The sequence below is a fragment of the Nasonia vitripennis genome, chromosome 2 (genome assembly GCF_009193385.2).
Source record: "Nasonia vitripennis strain AsymCx chromosome 2, Nvit_psr_1.1, whole genome shotgun sequence".
Classification (NCBI taxonomy): Eukaryota; Metazoa; Arthropoda; class Insecta; order Hymenoptera; family Pteromalidae; genus Nasonia; species Nasonia vitripennis.
In genome coordinates, this window is record NC_045758.1 from 2,798,894 (window position 1) to 2,823,802 (window position 24,909).

The window sequence follows — 24,909 nt, forward strand, 5'->3', positions numbered from 1 at the left end:
ATTTAGCTTGCTCTTTTCTCTTTGAAATACAGCTATTAACGCTTTTTCCTTCGCTCCCTTGCAGCATGTTCGTGTTCGAGAGGATCGAGGGCAACGACAGCGCCTTCAACGAGTTCGAAATCACCGGCTCGACGTACGAGCCCATTGGTGATGTGTACCTGAAGGGCCAGAAGGTCAAGGGCTCCGAGTACGAGACTCTTCACGAGCTCGGAACCATCTGCATCATGTGCAACGACTCGGCCATCGACTTCAACGAGTTCAAGCAGGCCTTTGAGAAGGTCGGTGAGGCCACCGAGACCGCTCTCATCGTCCTCGCCGAGAAAGTCAATCCCTTCGGTGTCAACAAGACCGGCCTGGACCGCCGTAGCTCCGCCATCGTCGTCAGACAAGACATCGAGACCAAGTGGAAAAAGGAGTTCACTCTTGAGTTCTCTCGTGATCGTAAATCCATGTCCTCGTACTGCGTACCACTCAAGCCCACCAAGCTCGGAACCGGACCCAAACTCTTCGTCAAGGGAGCACCCGAGGGTGTCCTCGACAGATGCACGCACGCCCGTGTCGGAAGCCAGAAGTTCCCTCTCACCTCCACCCTGAAGAACCGCATCCTCGAGCTGACCCGCCAGTACGGTACCGGTCGCGACACCCTGCGTTGCTTGGCCCTTGCCACCGCCGACCACCCCATGAAGCCCGAAGACATGGATCTCGGCGACTCCAACAAATTCTTCACCTACGAAAAGGAGCTTACCTTCATCGGCGTTGTCGGCATGTTGGACCCGCCTCGTAAGGAAGTCTTCGACTCTATTGTCAGGTGCCGCGCCGCCGGTATCCGTGTCATTGTCATTACTGGTGACAACAAAGCCACCGCCGAGGCCATCTGCAGGCGAATTGGTGTCTTCACCGAGGACGAGGACACCACTGGCAAATCCTACTCCGGACGAGAGTTCGACGATCTGTCCATTCCCGAACAGAGGGCCGCCTGCGCCAGGGCCAGGTTGTTCTCCCGTGTCGAGCCCGCTCACAAATCCAAGATTGTTGAGTACCTGCAGAGCATGAACGAAATCTCCGCTATGGTATGTACAGTTTATCTCACTTCTCGTACGAATTTGAAAGCACGTCGCGCAAATATGATGCTAATCGGCTCGTTTTTCAACAGACTGGTGATGGTGTAAACGATGCACCAGCTTTGAAGAAAGCCGAAATTGGTATTGCTATGGGATCTGGTACCGCTGTGGCGAAATCTGCCGCCGAGATGGTGTTGGCTGACGACAACTTCTCATCCATCGTAGCCGCTGTTGAGGAAGGTCGTGCCATCTATAACAACATGAAACAGTTCATCCGTTACCTTATCTCTTCCAACATTGGTGAAGTTGTCAGGTAAGAGCCAAACTGAATAATTTATATCTTTCGTATTCTGGTATATTTGTAACATGCTTTAATCAACGCTGTTCTTGAATTGCAGTATTTTCTTGACTGCCGCTCTTGGTCTTCCCGAAGCTCTGATCCCCGTACAACTCTTGTGGGTCAACCTTGTAACTGACGGTCTTCCAGCTACCGCTCTTGGTTTCAATCCTCCTGACTTGGACATCATGCAAAAGCCACCCCGTAAGGCAGACGAATCTCTTATCTCTGGATGGCTCTTCTTCCGTTACCTCGCTATCGGTGGATACGTCGGCGCTGCTACTGTCGGATCTGCTGCCTGGTGGTTCTTGTACAGCCCCAACGGACCCCAGCTGAACTACTACCAGCTCGTAAGTTTTCGGAAATAAGAATACCAAAATTATTGTTCTTTCCACATCATAATGACTGATTTTACCCTTGCGCAGACTCATCACTTGGCTTGCATCGGCGGTGGTGAAGAATTCAAGGGTGTTGACTGCAAGGTCTTCAACGATCCTCATCCCATGACCATGGCTCTGTCTGTCCTTGTAACCATTGAGATGTTGAACGCCATGAACAGGTTCATTGCAGTTTTTATTTTCAGTTGATTGCTATTGCAGCGTTTTGATCTCTCCAACTTAATGCGAACAATTTTTGTTATTACTCTTTAGCTTGTCTGAAAATCAGTCCCTCGTCAGCATGCCTCCATGGTCGAACTTGTGGCTCATTGCCTCGATGGCACTTTCTTTCACACTCCACTTCGTCATTCTTCACGTTGATGTTCTTTCAGTAAGTAGAACGGCTTTGTGTGAACAATCAAACTAGAAAATTTTTTTCAGCGAAAGACGCTCGAAAATCAATTTTTCATTTCAACACTTTTCAGCTACGCGAGAAATCGTTTGAAACAAAATCTAATAATATTTCAATTCATCTTTTTCAGTCCGTATTCCAAGTGACTCCCCTGACTGGGGAAGAGTGGCTTACTGTTTTGAAGTTCTCGCTTCCAGTGGTACTTCTCGACGAAACCTTGAAGTTCATTGCCAGAAAGATCGCAGATGGTGAGAACCCACTTTACACCGTACACTGGATTGTTCTAATGTGGGCTGTGTTTTTTGGACTTTTGGTTGTCTGCCCGATATAGATAAACCAAAGGGTGTAATATTAGCATAAATGAAAGATGCCTTTCTTACGGAAGCCAAGCACAGCGCCTTGGACTTGCAGTTGCATTTAACTAAAAAAGAGCAAAAAAATAATAAGCATAGCATCCCCTCTACGAGGGGACGCTTATGATATGAATTAACGAAAAAAGTGTGTCCAAGTGAGATTTTAATTACTTTGACTGTTGCGCATGGTGTTAGTCGGGGCAACTAGATAAACAGAAAAAGAAAAAACACAAAAATAATTTGTAGCTAAAGGTCGACCGTATCTGCACCGCACCGTACTTCAAAAAAGGAAATATCACTGTAAAACTATACCGATTTCAGTGACGCTTAAGTTTTTTCTTTGGATTTGATTTTTCCGGCGTGAAAGTGAAAACGAGAACTTACGATCATCTTGTTTCGTACAAGTGCCTTTTAATATTAACGTTCTTTCTGCGAGGCAATAACCTTGTTTTTCCAAACGCCAATTATCCCTAATTAACGCTGGCTCTATTTCTTCAACTGCAAGCTTTATTTTTTTCTCTTTTAAATGCTTTGTGCAGGCTATAGTAATATACATATAAATTAAAACAAACTTTTGATTGCATATTTACGAATTATGCACCGATCAAAATCTCTAGCCTCTGTTGATTGTTCAACATGGTGATCACACACGTAGACATTTTTAACACGATTTTAACCCACGTTTTCGCGTTTCTGTCTCCCACATCTTAGTAGTCTCTATAACATAATCATAACGTGCGGTGATGGTTATTAAAAAGTAAAACACTCCTTTTTACGAATTTATCCATAAACAAGAGTATCATTTGCACCGAATCGCATAATAGTACGTTACGTATGGGCACACACACACATACACACATACACATACCCATGCACACACGCCCACATCCATACATACACACGTTTTGCAATAATATGTATTGCAGTAATGCTTAGAATTTGTCATTTGCAGAAACGGTTCGATAGAACTAATTTATATCATCCTATACGAGTTTATAAGGAGGAAGATAACTAGATTTTTTTTAAATAATATTCATTGTACATAAAGACGTAGGAATAACGTATTGCTGTAAATTTAAGCTTAAAAAATAATGAACTTTGTTATTCGCTCGTCGTGCAGAGAAAAATTTTGCATTGATCTCGTCCCGAGTTCGTCGGTGAAATGGATAAGACACACGAATATATATCAACGCAAATAACTCAAATAAGCAAAAGCAAAAAATAAAATGAAACGAAAACACGAATGAAGTAGCCTCCGATCACGTATAGCTATATTATAATTCATTCACCCTCGAATGCAGTCTCTTTATAAAATCTTTCATGCTCGTGTCTTTGTGATGTACCTATCTAATTATCGATGTTCTTCGCTTGATGTTTATTATTAAAGTACACTTTTCGAAATTATAGCCGCACTCTTGCTATACCTCCGCTTTATATATAACCTTTGTCTTTATATTTTCTTTTTGCAATACTTTATAAGTGGCTTGCGAATAATGTCAGCTTAGTTGAGTGTGATTGCAAGTGAGAGCTGAAAGCGAAGAAGCCTGTTATGCTGCACCAATGCAACTAATTTCGACGAACAAATGGAATTTCTTTTGCTAAGAGAAGAAAAGACATATAATGCATGCGTCTTCCTTTTTTTACATTAAAAAAAAAAGCTATTTACCCCTCAAACACTAAAGCACCAATTTCTTACCAGACGGTGGCATTTTGGCAACTTTGAAATTAGCCGTTCTTTCATCTACTTAGCGTGAATAAAAAACGACTGTCCATTTCATGTTGTACAAGTGCCAGTGTTTGCTTTTTGCACACTTATGCAGCACTTTAAAAAAAAATCAAATCCTCTGTGTGTTCGTTTTACCTATAGCCTCTCCAGTTAAAATGAAAGACTTTTTCAACATTGCAACTGAATTATTGTAAAGGTGTTATATTTGTCCTGTTTTTTTCTTTCTTCTAATCAAATATACATATTTACTTTGCGACTGTTTGTATGCGAGAATCGAACAGCAAATTACCGAAATGCTTTCAATGAGAGAAAGTCGACTGAACATGAAAAGTTCACTTTTACTGAAGAAAGAAAAAATCAGATTCAATCAACTAAACTCGTTTTTTTTTCAAACACGAAAATCAGCAACCCTTCGTATCGGAAGTTCCAATAAAAAACTTTTATGATCAGTTTTAAACTCTTAATTCACTGAAAGGGCTGTTTAGTTGACTGAATCCATATAGAATCCGTTCATTCGTGTAACGAATATGCAAAACAGCAAAAAAAAAAAAAGAAATGAAATACGTATAATAGTAAACACAGAGACGCCAGTGCATAGTCCTACGTGGCCACTGGCGATACAGGCCTGCCGCTGTTTTTAAGTGTAAGTACTCGACACGGCTTGCGGTGTGCGTGTGCGACGTTTTATTTATATATATATATATATATATATATATATATATATATATATATATATATATATATATATATGTGTTTGTAAATTTTCTTTTTCCTTATCCCTACATAACCCCTGACTGTAACAACATTAATATGCACACGATTTCTCGAACAACTGACCTTTCCGTTTGAATCCGCGACTTTTTGCTTTTTATATAAGTACTCTTCGAAATGGGATTGCGAATGTATGAGCGTCGACCGATATATAGATTTATAGTCGATTCAAGCCGAGAATTGGAACGAAGATCGAAAAAAAGACACGTGTAAAGGGAGGGAGCGTGCCATCGACGAGCGAAGCGAGGATGAAAAGGCGAAAAACGAGGGAGGAAATAATGTTTTAAAAAAATATAGTCGTGCGCAGGCGGTCAGTGCGACTGATGAATTTGTTCGTGTGAATGTTCGTGGGCGCGTGTGCGTTCACGGGATCATGCACTAAATATAAATATATATAAATATTAATTATTATACGATTAATAATTTATTTGAAAGAAAAGATGATGACTTAACGAAGGGACTCGCGCGCGCGCGGCATCGTATGTGTGTATATCTATGTTTTGTGTCGACGCGAGGGAAAATCGCGCTTGCGGCGCGTCCAGGACTAACGAGGAATTTCCAAATTAATTTTTTTTTTAATAGTTCATGGAGTGCAGATTTGATTGTTTTTTAGAAAATTTTTCTTACTCCCAGTAATTTAGAATCTCAACCGTTTTCATCACGATTCTTGTATACAATTTTGCAATGCATCATACGGGTGGAAGCTATATACACAATGTGTGCAATGAAACGGTATGAGATTTTTTATGGCATACGATGTGATAGATATTCGCGTATACTACATGTATTGTACGAGATTTTTAAGATTCAACTATTAAATTTTAGTCGGTGTAATCGTATAACTTTGAGATCCATGATTCTTGAACAATACGACTGACGATTGTTTGACTTACATAATATTATATACGCTATATAAACATATCTATATACGCATATTCGTTAATATTCTTTAGGGCTTGTTATTGTCGGTAACCAGAATCGAGCAGAGCATAGATTTCGTTACACCAACGAACTTACTACTCGGTAATAACCAACTATTGTACATAAATCGTAGGAAATTTTTGAACATTTTTAAATCCTTATTCGAAGCACCAAAGTGAAAAAAAAGCCGATCCTTCGGTCCTGGACTTAGCGCGTTCGTCGAATACGTGAATATAGATGTCCGAATAATCGTGATCGAGAACATAATTATGAACGGCAAAATATCTTTGCAGTAGCAGCAGCAGCAGTGAAATTGCGGGGAAAAAAGCGCGCGTGGCAATACGCTCTCATTCATTGATTAGCGCGAGCGCGACTTTAGATTTCCATTAATATTTAATTAACCGTATAACTCAGTGTAGATTGTACGTTTGTCGATCTTATGATTTATATATAATATCTTGTCAGAACGGGGCTCTGCGCGACTATCTCTAGGGCATCCTTCTGTTCCTCTTGTGTCCCGCATCCTCCGAGTACCCCAAGCTAGCAAAAATTTGTTTACCTTAAATGTCTAATTTATCTCGCGAGAGCATTATCATTATTATTATTATTATTATTATTATTATTATTATTATTATTATTATTATTATTATTATATAGTACTGTTTAAGAAATTGATGAGCGTAGGAGAAGTCGACGAGGAGAGAAAGACGAATATAATAGGGGAATTATAAGAGAAAGAGGATTTATATGACATACTATCGCTATATATATATAATGCCAGGACTCGGCTGTTTTCGCGAGCGACGTATTATAACAAGTAATGGTTGACGCGCGTAACGCTTGATGATAGATACATGCATCGCCAAGACGATGGCAAATGATATGATAATTGTCGACGACTAGATTAAGCGAGAAAGAGATAGAGAATAATTGCAGTTATTCGACTATACTTGTTATAATAATAAAGTGAGAATTATATAGGAAAAGGAACAAACGCGTATGTTACTAATACCTGTTTTTTTCTCTTTTTTTTCTTCTCTTGAATCAGTGATCGGCCTACTAATAGTAGAAATAATTAACAATACATTAATACGAAGTGTCGAGTTTCGAGGACGGATGTCCAGTGTCAAAGTCGAGCGAGCCCGGCGCAGCATATAAGAGACACATCTCTAAGGAAATTCGTATGGGCGATTAGCTTCATTACAAAAAGTTCTATTCGAAATTTCAATCGCCTGGGCTCGTAGACTCTTGACAGTGGATTTCGTCGATACTGACTTTTGTGTATGCGTGTGTACGATTTTACTTACGTCCCTTATAAGTGTGGTTTCGTTGTCATTGTTTCCTTCCAGACCCCCAGCTCCTCCCATCATCCCCTCTCGTATACAATAACTCTCCTTGCGTAACCTTTTCTATTATGGCTGTCCACCATTGTTATATTGTGTAAAGATTAAAAAAAAGTAAAAGAAATGAAAACGATGATGATTATGCAGATTTAACGAAAATCTTATATTATGCTAGAAGAAAAAAATGAAAACTAATATAACGTTCAACGACTACCTTAAAAGTAACGATTTTTACTGTTCGAACTAATCGTGATTTACTGCCGATATCTTAATGTAGATATTTATCGAGATATTACGAGATGAATTGTACAGATCTGCTCGTATACTTTATAAATTACTGGGTATCGGACAATAAAGTTTCTTTAGTACACGTCCATCTTTCACCTGTTGATATATACATAATTATACAGATATATACTCTCCGATGCCATACTTTAGTTGTATATCTAATCGATGTTTTTTTTATTTACTTTTTCCTTGCGTGTTTTATACGATGATTTGCTTCGAGTATATTTACATCTTTTGTTTTCGTCGTACACGCGAACGACAATTTTTTTTCCATTATGAAATACCAACATCCCCGCGCATGTGCTCTTCCTGAAAAGTAGCCAACGCATCTGAGTGTCTCATCACATCCAGGATCTGGAATGAACCGAAACAAAAAAAAAAAATTTGTAACCCCAGCTCAAGACACATCTTTTACACCCTCATCATCTACCCTGGACTTCACAAAGCTGTTTTTCTTTTACCTAATTCCTGCCTGCTGAGTGGTTTAAACAAATAATCAAACTTTGGAACTGCCTACGTGGACCCGGACTCGGATCGCAAGATTTACACGTTTCTGGTTTGTCCGCATTTGAAAGGTACATTATTTTTCAAAAGTATACATGTTTCGATATTCAACGGCTCTCTGAGATGCAGCAATTTGTCACATATAGTCGCACAGCTATCTCAAAGAGTCTCAAAGTGTGTATCAATATATCCTGATGTCTCATCTCATTCTCATGATAGTGCCGGCGGCGACATTTTTCCGAGCGGAAAACGATAAAACGAGGCTATAAATTTTCGATACTTTACACTGCGCAAAAGAAAGAAAGAAACTCAGAGGAGACTATAACTCACTAACGCTATAAGCATAAACGAGGACTTTTACGACGACGCAATGGTTTTGATCGCCGCTTGGATGCATCGATTTGACTTTTTCTCGCTTGTACGATACAACTGAAATTTTTGATCTTTTAACGAGAGGAAAAGATTTGGATAATCTAGTTGATAGCGTTTTACGATTACAGCTGTGTATATAGTATATACATCCATGAGTGACGCCGCTGCTTGAGAACTAACCCATGCAACGATTTTTTTCCAGGAATCGAGCTTGTACGCCGTACTAAATTTGCTTCTTTTCTTTACCTATAATCGAATTAACCCCTTTATAGCAAAAAATTTATGTAAGTAATGATTCAGCACAAAATACTATGACATACTGCACCCTAAATTTATACTTAGACAGATTACTTAGACGTAGTATATTCGTAAGAACCGACAAGCATGGCTTCAAAATCTAAAATAAAAACCTTCGCCAATCCTCAACGTAGACCAACTCTTCAGTCCGCTTCTTCGCAGCTTTGCCGCCGAGCTTCTAACAGCGCAACGATTTGAAAAAGCAGCCGCAGCAACGCCGAGCTTCTTCCTATACATTCCCGCCGAGGAGAAAGCCTGATGTCGAGCTAGCGACACCCAAAGTAGCGTAAACCCCTGTTTCTATGTTTCCAGTTCCCGCCGAGGTCAAGCCTGTCCATTAAAGCCGTTCCAGACAACCGCATTAACAACTTACGACGAAGCTCATGCGAAAGAGAGACAGATGAAGAAATAAGAGCGATTCCGACCAAACCAGCGAATCTATACGTATATACAGTCTCTTGAAACAAAAGCAGAAAAATTAATAAGTATACGCGGACACGCACAATTCTATGCACATGTACACACGAATAATCGAGTCTATTTATATATATATATATATAAAAATAACGTGATCGCCTCCCCGGCCGCAGGTCGTGCGTGTCCGCGCGGCGATGCGAGGATCGGACTTAAAAAAAAAACGATAATAATAATAATATCTCCGTGCATGTGTGTGTACTGTGTATATGAGTGAGTGAGAGCCGATGAACGACTGAGAGAGTGGACGGGTTTGTAGAGACAATGTTAATTAATGAAAAAAAGAAGAATCCAAAAAGCCGGGCTCGGTCGGATCCCGAGACAATCCCGCGATGATTTTTACCTTGTATTCGATTTATTTTCGTTTCTTTTTTTTCTTTTAATATATATATATATTCCCGCGCCGGGTGTGTTGACACCCGATGTAATACCACCGCGACGCGTCCGAGTATAATGTTCAAACTATATACACGCGAGGAATTATACTTGTTATTTTGTTTAATTTTTTGTTCTCTGTCGATTATTATAGTACGTAAGGCGATGATAAAGCACTAAACGTAGAGGAAACAAACCAAAGAGTGACAGGGGAACCCCGGCGTACGAGTGGCTTTTTTCTTTCGCGAAAGAGACACTCGCGACGCTGCGCTCGAGAGTATATAAATATTTAAATAATTAATTAAAAAATCGTTGATGATGATATGATTATTGTTGATGTCAAAGGACGTGTGTTTAGAGCACCTTCGTCAACATTATGTTCTTTGTACCGAAAATTTACGAGAAAATGAACGACCAAAAAAAATAATAATAATAAAAAAATCGATATGTGATGCTATCGCGAGGACAACAGCTCATACGTGATGACGATGACGACGACGACGATGATGATGATGGTGATGATGAGAGACGATTGTTAACAACGGAAGAAAAACGAAATCACTTTTCTTTTATTAAATGACAATAATAATAATACGCACACTGTATAGAACTGTGAGAGGGCTAAATATATTAAAGAGGAGAAGGAAACTGACGGTCTTGTTTGTTCTCGATGTCTATATTATATACTTATTGTATACTTGGATTTTTTTTTTTTTCCCGAAGAGAGAAACGCTCGTATGTATATGCTAAAGGGGCCTTTCTCTCGCTCTTTACAGGAGCTATGTATATATTATAGATGGAGTGCCAAGGACGAGCAGCAGCAGCAGCAGCAGCAGCAGCAGCGGAGAAAGGAATTGAACTGTAGCCCCCGCAAGCTCTGTGTCGATGTGCTTGCAAAATTCTCCCCAACCGATTTCCCAGGCCATAAGTAGACGCGTGTCAGCGAGCTTCGTTCGTCGAAGCTCCGTCGACGCGTACCCGAATCTTCTGACCGTCTGTGTAATTGTTGTTACAGTGAGCGAAGAGGTGACCATATGGACCTAAGAGACAGAGAGACACGTTGCTATGACTCGCACACGAGATCGTTAATCCGCGCCGAGATTAGGACACACGTTTTGTGGGAAAGACACGTAGAGTTATGACTTAAGGGACTATTATGAGAGAAAGAGAGAGAGAAAGATTACAGTGACTAAAGTTACCACTACTACAGCTACTACCACTTCTGCTACCACCACACTACTACTGCTACTTGCGTCAAAACCGGCTGGTCCGAAGTCGCAAAGCGTCAGAATCGTTTGTTAGAGGAAGAGATGATCTGTGAAGGCGTGTGAATCTAATGTACGACTAACATAAGACGTCCAAGTGACGTGCAGTGCGACACTGTATACTAACCCTCCATTGCCTTACAAACGACCCTCTTTAACCAATTATATAAATATATACATAACCAAAATACTAAAATAATGTCAATCCGCACAAACTACGACGACTTGTACTAAGCCTAGTTTAAGTTGGCCCTTTTGCTCTCTCTTTTTCTTTTGTTTATTTCATGGCTATGTTGAATTTTTTCAAGTAGCCAACCTCGCTCTCGACATTTTTATATATAATACATACGTCCACATCATTTGCTCCAAACATACATGAATTATTTTCTCCTCCACGATTCGTACAATTTATTGATTTGGTCTCTCGCTCGATCAGCGAGTAAACAAATAACGACAAATAAAGTGTCAGCTTTTCCACAGTCTTCCTCTTTTTCTTCTGTTCTCCATACCCGTTCGTTCTATTTTCGTTTACTACATTCCTGTTTATCTATCTTCTGTCCTTGTTGATATACTCTATACGCCCGAATAGATGAATAAATAAACATGACAAGTCGTGCACAGACTTTACTGGATATTGGATCTCTTCTCTTTTCTGCTCGCCATTCGTCCAACAATGAATACTGAGTCTGTGCGCAATCAGAAAAATTAATATATTATATATACAGAGGTGTACGTATTATACAAATTTATATAAGGATTTCTTTGGTAAATATGAAAAAGTGCATACACAAGGATAATAACTAAATTATAATGTGGCTGTCCATCGACTGCTTTATCTGAATATCGAGATCTAGCGTTAAAAATTGCGTATCTATATATAATAAATTATTTATAAACACTGTAGGCTCAAGTTCATATAAATATTATTGAAAGTTTCGGAGAAAAAATTATTATACATATACCATATCGTTGTTACTGAAATTATATTACCAAAATAATATCAATACTATTATTATACTGTAAATACGTAAATTATGTGATTACATGGCGAGGAGAAGAAAAACAAAAATATATATATTTTTTTAAAAATGAAAAGCCAGTGAAGGGTGTTGCGAACTACGATCCATACACACGCGACAATGCCCTTGTACTGGACTTCAGCATAGCGGTTCGATCTTTTTCTTCGTTTGATTTGATCTTTTAGATTAAGAATCGCATACACAATTTTTAATTTCGATTGGTCAATTGTATTTTTTTCTCGATTTATTTTAGCGGGTATACTTTTTTAGGACAGTCTTTGTTTACCAGAATGACAAGATATGAAAAATTTTAACTTTTCATTTAGGTACTATTATCAACTCTGCTGATTGAAATATTTTTTAATGTACGGATTATTAATGTTAAACAATAAAAGAATTTTCAAAAATTTCGTTTTGCTGTCTTGATCATTCTTCAATTAACCCATACACAATGTCATTCTCAAGTATTTCTCTTCGATGGCTACTAGAATCTGCACTTAGTGGAACTTTTTTCACACTTGCGAATGGATGAACGTTTACACAACTGCAGGCGTTAGAACGCAAAGCAGCAGAAAAAAAACAACGTGTAGCTTACAGTGAGTATTAAACAAATTACAAAGTTTCAAATTACACGTTAATTTTGTTGATGTGTAGCTTTAGCAGAAACTATTATAACAGGAGAGGAAAGTAAATTGACGGTTTATAGGGTCACCAACTTTAGGCGTTACACTATTATTTTCCGGATATTCCTTTGCATTACGAAGTAGCTGAAATAACCGATCATTAGATTGATTTTCACGCGATTCCAGCAAGTGTTAATTTGTTAAAATACAACTTGCAGTATCTGCAATCGAGAGAAAAAAAAATCTTCGTATAATCTGTAGATTCCGAAATTGCAAAAGTTGGAAAAGAAGTTCTTTAAATTATAGACTATATTGAAGCAGCGAATTGCAACGTTATCAGAGGCGTTACACTATAATTTTTTTTAAGTCAGCGGAAATGTTCAGTGTATTGCGATACTGTATACACTTGGTTATACTCAACTGAAGTCGCAGGAATCATTCTAGGATTGCTTCAAGATAAAGTTAGTCGTGTTTAGCTGAAACTCCTTGTAAATATTTGTCTGACCGATCGCATGGGAGATACGTACAATAAAAATATGCAATCAATATTTATAACAATTATTTTAATGAGACTCTTAGGGATGTGGTATGTCTCCAATAAAAGAGAAAAAATTATCGCTGATGTATTACTCGGTATTGTGTTGGCGTCAATGATATTTTCATGCATGGTTCAAACTAACGAATTCTATCACGCAAGAAAGAGTCTTATGGTAATGTACATGATGGAAAATAATGCAATAAACACTTTTAAAATAAATTCAATATCTATCTTATACAGCTGATTTGCAGTGCAGCGCCAACTTTTTTTGTACTATTTTCTGAACAAATGAAGTTGTTAGTGTTTTGTAAAAATCGCGAAAGAGTAATGAAACTAAATAAATATACGTACGAACATTTCTGGAACGGTAAATACAATAGAAAGGAAACAAAGATTTTCAACGATTGCAACAGTTGGTGCATCAAAGCATTGGCATGCTTCCTGGTTACAATGCAATGTATATCCGTACATTTGATGCTGGCCCCTTATTTAGGTAAGTTAGTTGAATGAGATTTAAATAATTTTAGAATTCATTAACGAATTCAATTTGAAAATTAAACACCATCATATTCTTCAAGAACCCAGCGACAATAGCACTTCTGGTGAAAAAATATTTCCTTTTCCCGTCTACGTTAATTATTCAATTTTTGAAACTCCAACGTACGAAATCTTATACGTTCTAGAGGTGTTTAATTCATTCTTTAATTTTTTGATTCCAATAAATAATCCTTCAATGTTTGAATTCTATTTAAAATTTAGGTTCTCGGTTTATACGGAGTTGTTTTGTGCGTTATGTCGTTCCCCATTTTTTTATTGGTTACCAACATGTTTACGGCTGTCCAATTTAAGATGTTGAACCTGCGAATGCGATCGCTTTGTCAATTTCCGAGAAATAAAAATGACGATGTGAACCTTCAACAGCAGACAAATGCATATGAAAAGCTGAAAGAGTGTATTCGTAAACATCAATCTCTAATTCATTACGTCAACGAAATGGAAAATCTCTATTGTTATGCTATGCTGGGTCAAATTCTGGCTTCGATATTTCAATTGAGCAGTACGAGTATCACAATATTATTGGTGAGATTTACATTTCTGCTTTACTTATTTTTTATAACTAAATAAAATATTAATTAAGATAAATCATATTCATCGTCGTCAAGTCAAACCAAGGTGAAGAATCTTTGAACAAAGCTGTACTGCGTATATTGATATTAGTAGCCAGCTTGATGCAGTTTTATTTTTATGCCTACTCATCACACGAGATACTCACTGAGAGTGAGAAAATATCTGAAGCTATCTATTCCTCGGATTGGTACCAGATAACTCATCCCAGGTACCGGAAGAACTTTTCGCTACTTGTACAGATCGTGAGTGCCCGAGCGCAGAGGCCGTGTATTTTGACAGTGGGAAAGTACTGCCCCCTGACACTCAACACCTTTACAACGGTATAACGAACTATAATTTTAATCTTGCAAACTTGCTTGTCACTACTTATAAAGCTTAATAAATAAATTCATTCGTTTGTTATAGGTAATGCGAATGTCCATGTCATTCTTCACCGTCATGCGACAGACTATTGGATAGTATGGTACAATTAAACGGGTATGAATTATTGTTAGTCGTTTACTCGGTCTAAAAAAGCCCGCTTTATGCCCTTCGTACATTATACTATATTCTATCAATATAAAAGAATTGTCAAAATTTTCGTTTTGCTTTTTCTTCAATGTCGTTCTTAAATATTGCCTTCATGAGTGCGTATCTGGGCAGCATCTTTCCTCTTCCTATTACTCGAGTTTTCCCAATTCCAATAACGCATTTTATCAGATTGCACTGAAAGCACAAGAATCACATTAAACGTACGGCATTATACGGACGAATAATTTATCGCTAACTTTTCAAGTTGTCTTACTAGTTGCAGGTTGAGCCGCCTCAATAAACTCGAGATTGTCCAGAATGTTAAAATAATCCATTCATTGTAGAACTTTTTTCACACTTGCGAATGGATGGACATTTATACAACTGCAGGTGTTATACGACACAAGGCGGCAGAAAAAATCAACGTGTAGCTCACAGGGTATATTTAACAAATTACAAAGTTCCAAATCCTACGCTAGTTTTGTCGATGTGTAGCTTTAGCAGAAGCTATTATAACAGGACAGGAAATTGATAGTTTATAGGGTCATCAGCTCTAGGCGTTACACTGTTATTTTCCGGATATTCTTTTGCAATACAAAGTAACTGAAATGACTGATTATTAGATTGATTTTCACACGATTCAGCTTGGAAGTGTAAAAATAACGCTTGCAGTGTCTGCAATCGAGAGAGAAGAAACTTTATGTACAATTTGTGGATCCTGAAATTACAAAAGTTCGAAAGGCAGTGCTCAAAATCGCAGTCCTATCAGAAGAACGTGTAATTTCATAGACTATTATTGAAGGCGTTACACTATAATTTTTGTTAAATCAACGAAAATGTTCAGTGTATTGCGATAGTGTATACACATTGGTACTCAACTGTAGACGCCAGAATCATTCTAGGATCACTTCAAGATAAAGTTAGTCGTGTTTAGCTAAAACTCCTTGTAAATATTTGTCTAACCGATCCCATGGGAGATACGTATAATAAAAATATGCAATCGATATTTATAACAATTATTTTAATGAGACTATTAGGGATGTGGTATGTCTCGAATAAAAGAGAAAAAATCATCGCTGACCTATTACTCGGTATTGTGTTGGTGTCAATGATATTTTCATGCATAGTTCAAACTAACGAATTCTATCACGCAAGAAAGAGTGTTATGGTAATGCACATTACAGAAAATAATGCTATGCATATACTTGTTAACTTTTTAAATACTTTAACATTTTGTAAACATGAATTAATTCAATATCTATTTTTTTTTATGCAGCTGTTGTGCAGTGCAGCACCAACTTTTAGTTCGCTTTCTTCAGAACTGATGAAGCTGTTTGTATGTTTTAAAAATCGCGAAAGAGTAATGCAGCTAAATGAGTATATGTACGAAAATTTTTGGAACGCTAAATACAATAGAGAGGAGAGACGAAGATTTTCAACGAATGCAACAGTTGGTGTATCGAAGCATTGGCATGCTTCCTGGTTACAATGCAATGTATATCCGTACATTTGATGCTGGCCCCTCATTTAGGTAAGTTAGTTGAATGAGATTTAAATAATTTTAGAATTCATTAACGAATTCAATTTGAAAATTAAACATCCTCATATTCTTCAAGAACCCAGCGACAATAGCACTTCTGGTGAAAAAATATTTCCTTTTCCCCTCTACGTTAACTATCCAATTTTCAATAGTCCAGTGTATGAAATCCTATTCGTTTTAGAGGTGTTTAACTCTTTCATTGACTATTCCAATATCAACGTCCTTCAATGTTTGATTTCATTATAAAATGTAGGTTCTCGGTTTGTACGGAGTCGTTTTGCGCGTGCTATCATTTCCCATCTTTTTATTGGTTACCAATATGTTTACGGCTGTCCAATTTAATATGTTGAACCTGCAAATGCAATTACTCAATGAATTACCGAAAAATAAAAATGGCAACGTGAACCTTCAAGTGCAGGAGCACGCATATGAAAAGATAAAAGACTGCATACTTGAGCATCAGCTTTTGATTCATTACGTTGATGAAATAGAAAGTCTGTACTCGTATGCTATGCTGGTTCAAATTTTTGCTTCGATACTTCAATTAAGCAGTGCGAGTATCACAATATTATTGGTGAGATTTACATTTCTGCTTTACTTACTTTTTATAACTAAATAAAATATTAATTAAGATAAATCATATTCATCGTCGTCAAGTCAAACCAAGGTGAAGAATCTTTGAACAAAGCTGTACTGCGAATTTCGATGTTAGTAGGCAGCATGATGCAGGTTTATTTCTATGCCTACTCATCACACGAAATACTCACTGAGAGTGAGAAAATATCTGACGGTATCTACTCAACGGGTTCGTATCAGATAACTCATCCCAGGTACCAGAATTACTTTTCACTGCTTGTACAGATCGTGAGTGCCCGAGCGCAGAGGCCATGTATTTTGATAGTGGGAAAGTAGTGCCCCCTGACACTCAACACCTTTACAACGGTATAACTATAATTTTAATCTTGCAAACTTGCTTGTCACTACTTATAAAGCTTAATAAAGAAATTCATTCGTTTGTTATAGATAATGAGAATGTCCATGTCATCGGATAGTATATATAGTATAATTGAACGGGTTTCAATTAGTTTTGTTTGTAAATTAATACTAACGTCTTATACAGAATATAAGTTTGTTAAGCGGTATTGAGTATATAGTTACGAGCCCGAGCAAGCAATCCGTTATAACTTTCTTAATTCCGATCGAGGCACACCCTGTTCTAACCACTTTCATTCGATTCCTCGCGGAAAAGCACAACTTTCTAGTCCTGTCTTTCGACGTTGCCATATATTACTACCGTTATTTTACCATCATAAAGCTTTTTCTAGGGGGAAGCAAAATAAATAGGCTTTTAAAGTAACGTATTGTATAGAATGAAAAACGACACAGCAGAGAATTTCGATTGTAGTATTGTTCGCGTGGAGATCTCCTGGATACTCGCGTCGACACACTTCAGATAAATGTTAATACTACTGCAGGCGTCAAGGCGTCAAGGCAGTAGACTACAAATCAACGTATCTTACAGCGTGTATTAAAAAAATTACAAACTTGCAAATAACACGTTAATTTTGTTAATGTGTAGCCTCGCAGCGTAGGAAGTATAAAAACAGGGCAAGATCGTAAATTGATAGCTTTATAGCGCCACCAGCTCAAAGCGTTACACTATTATTTTCCAAGTACTCTTTGTGCATTGCAAAACAGCAGGAACGACTTATCATTAGATGGATTTTCACGCACTTCGACTCGAGGGTGTTTACTTATTAAAAGTAGCACTTGCGCGAGGTATCCGGAATCGAGCGGAAGAAACTTCGCGTAATTCATAGATTCCGAAGATACAAAAGTTCGAAAAGTAGCGCACTAAATTATAGTCGATCGGAGGAGCGCGTAATTTCAGACCACTGCGTTCAAAACGCCATTCAAAGGTGTTACACTATAATTTTCTTTGATTCGAGGTGCAACGGAAAGATGCGGCGCACTGCGATACCGTATACAGTTCATGTAGATGAAAGTTAGTTGTGCTTGCGGCTGAAGCTCGTTTCTAAATTTCGCATCTCGATGGAGAAGTCGAACGTGAGCAAGAAAATGCAATCAATAGTTATAACTGTTGTATTAATGAAAGTATTAGGCATGTGGTATGTCTCGAATAGGAAAGAAAAAATGATCGCTGATGCATTGCTCAGTGCTGTGACAGCGTCGGTGTTATTTTCGTTTGTAATTCAAACTAATGAATTTTATAACGCAAGAAATAGCCTTATGGTAATGCAGTATACATCAATCGATGGAACTATGAATCAATTCAGCATCAATTCTTTTCATTCAGATGATGTGCAGCGTAGCGCCGACTTTCTGTTCGCTATCATCCGAACTGATAAAGCTGCTGGTATTTTGTAAAAATCGCCAAAGGGTAATGAAACTCAATAAGTATATGTATGAAAATTTTTGGAACGTCGAGTACAACAAAGAGGAGACGGTGCTGTTCAACAAATGCAACAATTGGTGCATCAAAGCGTTGATATGCTACCTCATATTGCTGCAAATAATAGTTGTGCATCTGACGATCGCCCCTTATTTAGGTAAGTTGAGGGTAAAAGAGAGTTAAATTTTGAAATTAAACGTTTATGTTTATACTTCAAGAGCCCAGGCATAACACGACTTCGCGTGAAATAGAATTACCTTTTCCCATCTACATCGATTATCCCATTCACGAAACCCCGGTATACGAAATCTTGTTCATTCTAGAGGTACGTACCTAACGTTTTCGTTTCGATCTTTTTCTTCTTCTTCTTCTTCAACGTTCCTTTTGAAAATCCAGGTCTTTGGCCTGCAAGGAGTCATTCTGTGTCTACTAGCGTTTCCGATATTTCTACTGGTGACCAACATGTTCATGGCTGTCCAGTTTAAGATGCTGAGCCTGCGAATGCGATCGCTCTGTAAATTTCCAAATAATGATAACAGCGACAATGTAGATATCAAACTTCAGATGCACACTTACGAAAAGTTGAAGGACTGCATCCGCAAGCATCAGCTTTTGATTCATCACGTCGATGAAATGGAAAATCTGTACTGCTACGCCATGTTGGGCCAAATCTTCGCTTCGATTTGCCAAGTGAGCAGTACGAGTATCACGATATTATTGGTAAGATTAATCACCTATTCTCGTACAAAATTAAGCAAAACGTTGACAAATCACGTTCGTCAAGTCGAATCAAGGCGAGGAGTCCATGAACTATGCTGTGGCGCGTATCGAGATTTTGGCAGCCAGCACGCTGCAGTTTTACATTTACGCTTACTCGTCGCACGCGATACTCACCGAGAGCGAGAAAATATCCGAAGGTATTTACTCGTCGGATTGGTTTCGGATAACTCATCCCAGCTACCAGAAGCACTTTTCGCTGCTCGTGCAGATCGTGAGTGTACGAGCGCAAAGGCCCTGCATTTTGACGGTGGGGAAGTACTGTCCTCTGACGCTTATCACTTTTCAATCGGTGAATTTTATATTCGTGCATTGTGATTTTAAAAAGCAAAGCAATCGTTAACGGTTTATTCATTTATTCTAGGTAATGAGGATGTCGATGTCGTTCTTCACTCTTTTACGCCAGACGATCGCATAATACATGGGTGAAATTGAAAGAATATTTCTTGTTATTCTTAGCAAATAAATAGCGTCATTTGATATTTTATAACAAATAATGGACGTTTTCTATCTCCGATATACTCGCATTTTGGACTGTCGGACCCGACACATGAAGAAATATAATGTCGAGCGTAAACCTAAGACAAAACACTCAAGCTGAATCCCTGTTATCTTTATTAAATTGATTTAAAAACAGAGAGGACAATACGAAGCTGAATTCTATACAAAAGTTGATTTTCAGAGCTTTGTGCTATCGGCGTTACGAAAGAGGAGGAAAAATAAAACTTTAATCTTATCACAAATTTTCAGTCACCTATCGCACACAGGCTAAACCTCGATCCTCTTTTCCGACTTTCCCTCCATTGACAGGATGACGTGGAAAAAAGTTGCTTACAAGTGTTCATTAAAAAAAATAAATAAATAAATAAACGTATGCGACAAAAAAAAAAACAAAAAAAAAAATTAAACGCCGCACGGGTATTATATCACCTGGATAGATTCGCGCTATCTCGCTCCTAGGTATGCCCAACACAATTAACGACTACGAACGCAGCTCACTCTCTCACAGACTTCCCGATAAGATAAAAGCCATCGGCCAAATGTCAGTCGATCGATCGGACTCGGAAGTCTCGCACCTGTTGTCCAGTCGAGAGGAAGGAGAAGCGAAAAAAAAGAGCAGTTCCCCAAGGTGCTCGCTCGCGAGCGGGCGCGCGCGCTTATCGCATAAAACTTGATCGTTTGAAAATCATTGCTAATAATAAACGCGAGACACTTGATCGAGTCGTCGTCGCCGTCGTCGTCGTTGTCGCGTAAAAATTGCTCGCTCGAGTGCAGCGCGCCTCAGTGTCGAGTGGCCACTCGAGGAAGGTTTACGTTATTTTCTACAAAGATGTGATGTTATGCACATCCGCTGCTGAGAACGAGCTGCAGCGCTGTTGCCGCGCGAGGATGAAGTTCTTCTTCTGCAAGAGTCTGCGGCGAGTGAGCCGTGACTTGACGGAACCAGCTCCGGAGGCAAGGCCTCACGAGCAGCAGATTTACAGGCGACTCTCGCGCACGAGGAAGCACAGGGTGGTCAACGGGGTCGGTGTGGACACCGGTCACTTGGCACCTCCGCCGGTCTATCCGAAGGACTTTGCGTAAGCGAGAATTTTTCCCTCGAGAGACGAAATTTATGTAACTCGCGATAAAGGCGCTGATATAGCTGTGAGCGCGAGCTGTTGTTGTTACTGCTGATCATCGAGATTGGAATGCGCGCGTGTGAGAGGCTGATTCGTATCTTGGGATAAATCGTTTATTGTGTGTGTGTGTGTGTGTGTTTTTTTTTTTTTAGAACGAAATTGAAAATAAAGGAAGCTCTCTGCAAGAACGAGTTCCTCCAGAACTTCGACAACGCACACATCGATGGCTTCGTGCTGGCTATGTACCTGAAGGACATTCCACCCAACACGCGTATCATCCAAGAGGGCGACATAGGTACGATCGTGCACTTTTTCCAGCGGAATTTTCTTTGAAACTCTATGCTTTTTAACGATCGATCTCTCGATATTCGAGTATAGCGTACAGTGTGTGCGGTGTAATTAGTGACTGGTAATTGTACGTTATCTGTGTACAGCGTCGATGTAATCAGACGAAAGCTAGCTTTTTGTGGTGCAACCAGTTTCTTTATCATCCACATACAATTATACACCAAACTGTTTTCCTATCTCACCGTTCTTGCATTATAATACACTGTGCTTGTCTGTTTATGCTTTCTTCAACTTATTTTACATATGAAATAATGCTTAGTGTTATAATAACAAAAGAGAATGTGTTACAGCAGAATACGTGATATTTAAATAGAGTGAAAAAGGCTCGGCCCGCACGAAATATGTCTTGAATACTTTATTAATCTGGAGTTTTCCTTGACGCAAGTAGGTTCGCATCTCTACGTTTCCGAAAAGGGAACGTTCGAAGTTTACCAAGGCCCGTTATACGAAAGTAGTTTTGGACCCGGTGTCGCATTCGGTGAATTAGCTCTTTTATATAACACGAAAAGATTGCGATCCGTCGATGGTATATAACCCAGACTATATAAATTTTTACAAACTACTTCCACACCCGGTCGATCTTTGCCCCCTAAGCGTCTCAACGATTTCGCTTTCCTTTTCTATAGTCAAGCATGGCGGCAAAGTCTGGGTGCTCGAGCGCAGCGCCTTCCAGGCCGTCATGGCCCAGGAGAACGGCTCGATAACGAGCGACGGCGTCGAGCGGCTCAGGAGGATAACGATCTTCAAGACTCTGCCGAATCACACCTTGTCCAAGATCAGTCAGCTGATCCAAGTGGTAAGCATAGGAATTATTATTACATCGCTTTCGATCGGTTTATCATCGGTTGGATTCGAAATCGTTGTTACTCGCAGGAATTCTTCCGCGAGAACGCCCGAATAATCTGCCAAGGCGAGCTGGCGACAAAGTTCTACATAATCAACGGCGGCACCGTCCGAATAACCAAGAAAAGACTGAAAGACGAGGAGGAAGTGAGCGTTCTGGGCAAGGAGAAGTACTTTGGCGAGCAGGCGCTGCAGAGCAACGCGCAGCACTCCTACGACAACGTGTACGAGGTGAACGCCATAGCCATGGCACCGGGGGTCGAGTGTCTCACCATCGAAACGAAGTAAAAATCCGAGCGTCTTTTGCAAACTCTCTCGGAACTTGTTCTGGCGTTTTATCATTTTTTAAAATTTCCCACTTCGCAACACAGAGACCTGCTCAACTACATCGGCAGCTTCGACCTCATCCGCAAGGACAAGTGGATAATGGAGCTGGCGAACAGGCTGTACACCCAGAGAGCCGAGTGGGCCAGCAAGTACGAGCAGGTGAAGCTAACCGACATGGAGGTGAGCGACACCCTTGGAGTCGGCGCCTTCGGCCGAGTCGATCTCGTGACGATACCCTCGATACCGGACAAGAGCTTCGCCAGGAAGAAGATCGCCAAGACCAAGGCGGTGAAGCTCGAGTGCGAGGAGTACATTCTGAACGAGAAGAAGATCATGCAGTACTGCGACTCGCCGTTCATCTGCAAGTGAGAGCCGACGATATGCTGATCTCGTTGTAGACCTGGTCGATCAAACTGATTCAATTTAGCTATCCGTCGGCAGGTTGTATCAGACCTTCAAGGACAGCAGGTACGTGTACTTCCTCATGGAGGCCTGTCTCGGCGGCGATCTCTGCACCTACATCATGAGGAACGGGCCGCTCGACAACGCCGCGGCGAAATTCGTCATGGCCTGCACCGTCGAGGCTATAGCTTATCTTCACGCGCACGGAATTGTCTGCAGGGACCTCAAGCCCGACAACATCATGATCGACGAGAAGGGATATCTCAAGCTCGTAATTTCGACTTTTCCTTTCTTTTTTTTTTTTCAGTTTTTTCAGTCGATGCCTCTATCTTATACGCACTCGATACACTACTGCGATAACCTATCTGTCCAAGTCGTCGCCTTTTTTACTTGTGCGCGGCGAGAGAGTTGTGGACGATAACGCGCAACCCTGGGAACTTCGCTTTTCGTCAATGTTTACAATCGAATTGTTGCAGACCGACTTCGGGCACAGCAAGGTCATCGGACTGGAGAGAACGAGAAGCTTCGTGGGCACGCCGGAGTACATGGCCCCCGAAATCATCTTCAACAAGCCTTACGACAGGTATTTTAAAACAAATTTCAGAAGCCAGCGACGTTATTCTAAAAGAGAATTGATAAACAAATTCAAGAGCCGTGGACTACTGGTCGCTCGGGATCCTGCTCCACGAGATCCTCCTGGCGCGTCCTCCGTTTCAGGACACGGAGCTGCTCTCGCTCTACAGCAAGATCATCAAAGGCATCGACTCAGCCGGGATCTACGGTTATCTGAAGAAGCACGCCGAGAATCTCATCAAGGCTCTCCTGCGCTCGAATCCAGCTGAGAGATTGGGTAATCTGCGCGGAGGCATCGCCGACATTCGCTCGCACAAGTATATTATATGCGATCTTCGCTTTTTATCAAAGTTGGATCATTCGACTGCGCTGTTCATTTCATAAACGATGTCGCTTGGTATTCCAGGTGGTTCGGAACTTACGACTGGAACGCGTTGAGCAACCTGACGCTCCCGTCCCCGATAGTACCAAAGGTATGCGCTTCTTCGTCGCTTATTCGAAATTGTAAAACGATTATTCTCACGAGACGTTGTGCTTGCAGATTAGGAATCACTTAGACACTAAGTACTTCGACAGATTCCCACCGGAGAAGGGTGTCGCCGAGCCTGAGTTCTCTGGCTGGGATGAAGATTTTTAACGACGGGCCAAAAATGTTTGATCATATATACACCGATGAGAAAAGCTGCTCCCACCAAGTGTTCTCGAAACTAGAATATAAAACACAAGCGCAAAGAGACGTATACGCGCGTATGCGCCTATACATCCCGTAACGCGAATAGCGACATAAAAACAAGCCGTCCGTTTTGCATATACATCATTGGACGAGTCGCCGCACGTGCCTATATATACTTACTCCGCGCACGAGGAGTTTGTTGGCGCGGGTATGTCTACTGTACTGTCCGTCGGTAACACCATCATTCCTATAGTATATATATAATGGACCACGATCAGCTGATCAATCGCACAGTCGCTGGCGACAAGGTGCGATCGGAATCCGAACTAAGAACACGCTGTGCTTATATATATACGGATAAAATTATAAATTGACATCGAGCTGTACATAATACACACATACCTTCTGAATTACTATTGTCGTGTATCTATTGAAATAAAGCGTTCCGCTGATTCTCGAATAATTCGAGTTACCCGACGAAAACTGCTTAGCCCAACGAATCCTCGCGGAAGAAAAAAAACAAATCTCGTCACCGCTTCTCGGTATATAACGAGAACAATCTGACAACAGCGCTTCCGAGAGAAAAACACACTACACACGCGGTTACACGCGCATATAACTCGCTCGGCGGGAGAGGGAGAGGAGTAAGAGGAAAATCTCGGTGGTGGCGCTCGCGACGCAGCTCTCTCTCTCTCTC

General features: G+C 40.0%; 2 protein-coding genes and 3 pseudogenes across 21 annotated transcripts in view; all 5 read left to right on the plus strand.

Moving 5' to 3' along the window:
* The window catches only part of LOC100113791 (calcium-transporting ATPase sarcoplasmic/endoplasmic reticulum type), a 30,989-nt gene extending 19,479 nt beyond the window's left edge, over window positions 1–11,510 (plus strand). For 10 of the 17 annotated variants that reach the window (XM_008211238.4, XM_031923531.2, XM_031923532.2 and 7 more), the window contains exons 6-11: window positions 65–1,070; window positions 1,154–1,374; window positions 1,460–1,748; window positions 1,824–1,957; window positions 2,049–2,166; window positions 2,318–4,827. In XM_008211238.4, the coding sequence (XP_008209460.1) occupies window positions 65–1,070; window positions 1,154–1,374; window positions 1,460–1,748; window positions 1,824–1,957; window positions 2,049–2,166; window positions 2,318–2,518 (1,969 nt within the window). In that variant the 3' untranslated portion in view covers window positions 2,519–4,827. Of the gene's footprint in view, window positions 1–64; window positions 1,071–1,153; window positions 1,375–1,459; window positions 1,749–1,823; window positions 1,958–2,048; window positions 2,167–2,317; window positions 4,828–9,074; window positions 10,264–10,626 lie in introns of those variants that run through there. The other 7 variants (XM_032597199.1, XM_032597200.1, XM_032597201.1 and 4 more) reach the window with 3 other exon arrangements.
* Window positions 13,031–14,643, plus strand: Or73PSE (odorant receptor 73 pseudogene; annotated as a pseudogene).
* Window positions 15,665–17,380, plus strand: Or74PSE (odorant receptor 74 pseudogene; annotated as a pseudogene).
* Window positions 18,287–19,842, plus strand: Or75PSE (odorant receptor 75 pseudogene; annotated as a pseudogene).
* LOC100117965 (cGMP-dependent protein kinase) lies at window positions 20,475–24,675 on the plus strand. 4 transcript variants are annotated; one of them, XM_003427144.5, is made up of 11 exons: window positions 20,475–21,004; window positions 21,199–21,341; window positions 21,783–21,920; window positions 22,021–22,190; window positions 22,268–22,521; window positions 22,609–22,929; window positions 23,006–23,237; window positions 23,443–23,549; window positions 23,617–23,856; window positions 23,946–24,012; window positions 24,081–24,675. In XM_003427144.5, the coding sequence occupies exons 1-11, from the start codon at window positions 20,760–20,762 to the stop codon at window positions 24,174–24,176; spliced, it is 2,013 nt and encodes a 670-aa protein (XP_003427192.2). In that variant the 5' UTR covers window positions 20,475–20,759; the 3' UTR covers window positions 24,177–24,675. The 4 variants fall into 4 exon arrangements, with proteins under 4 accessions (XP_003427192.2, XP_008209479.1, XP_031779646.1 ...); XM_008211257.4 differs by lacking the exon at window positions 21,783–21,920 and having other exon boundaries at window positions 20,489–21,004; XM_031923786.1 differs by lacking the exons at window positions 21,199–21,341; window positions 21,783–21,920 and having other exon boundaries at window positions 20,489–21,004; window positions 22,992–23,237.
* Window positions 24,676–24,909: the final 234 nt, after the last annotated feature.

Coding starts and splice junctions, on each gene's coding strand:
- LOC100117965 (XM_003427144.5), top strand. CDS start 20,760: ATGTTATGCACATCCGCTGCTGAGAACGAGCTGCAGCGCTGTTGCCGC. Junction 22,930..23,005: donor GACTCGCCGTTCATCTGCAA/GTGAGAGCCGAC, acceptor ATCCGTCGGCAG/GTTGTATCAGACCTTCAAGG. Junction 23,857..23,945: donor GCCGACATTCGCTCGCACAA/GTATATTATATG, acceptor TTGGTATTCCAG/GTGGTTCGGAACTTACGACT.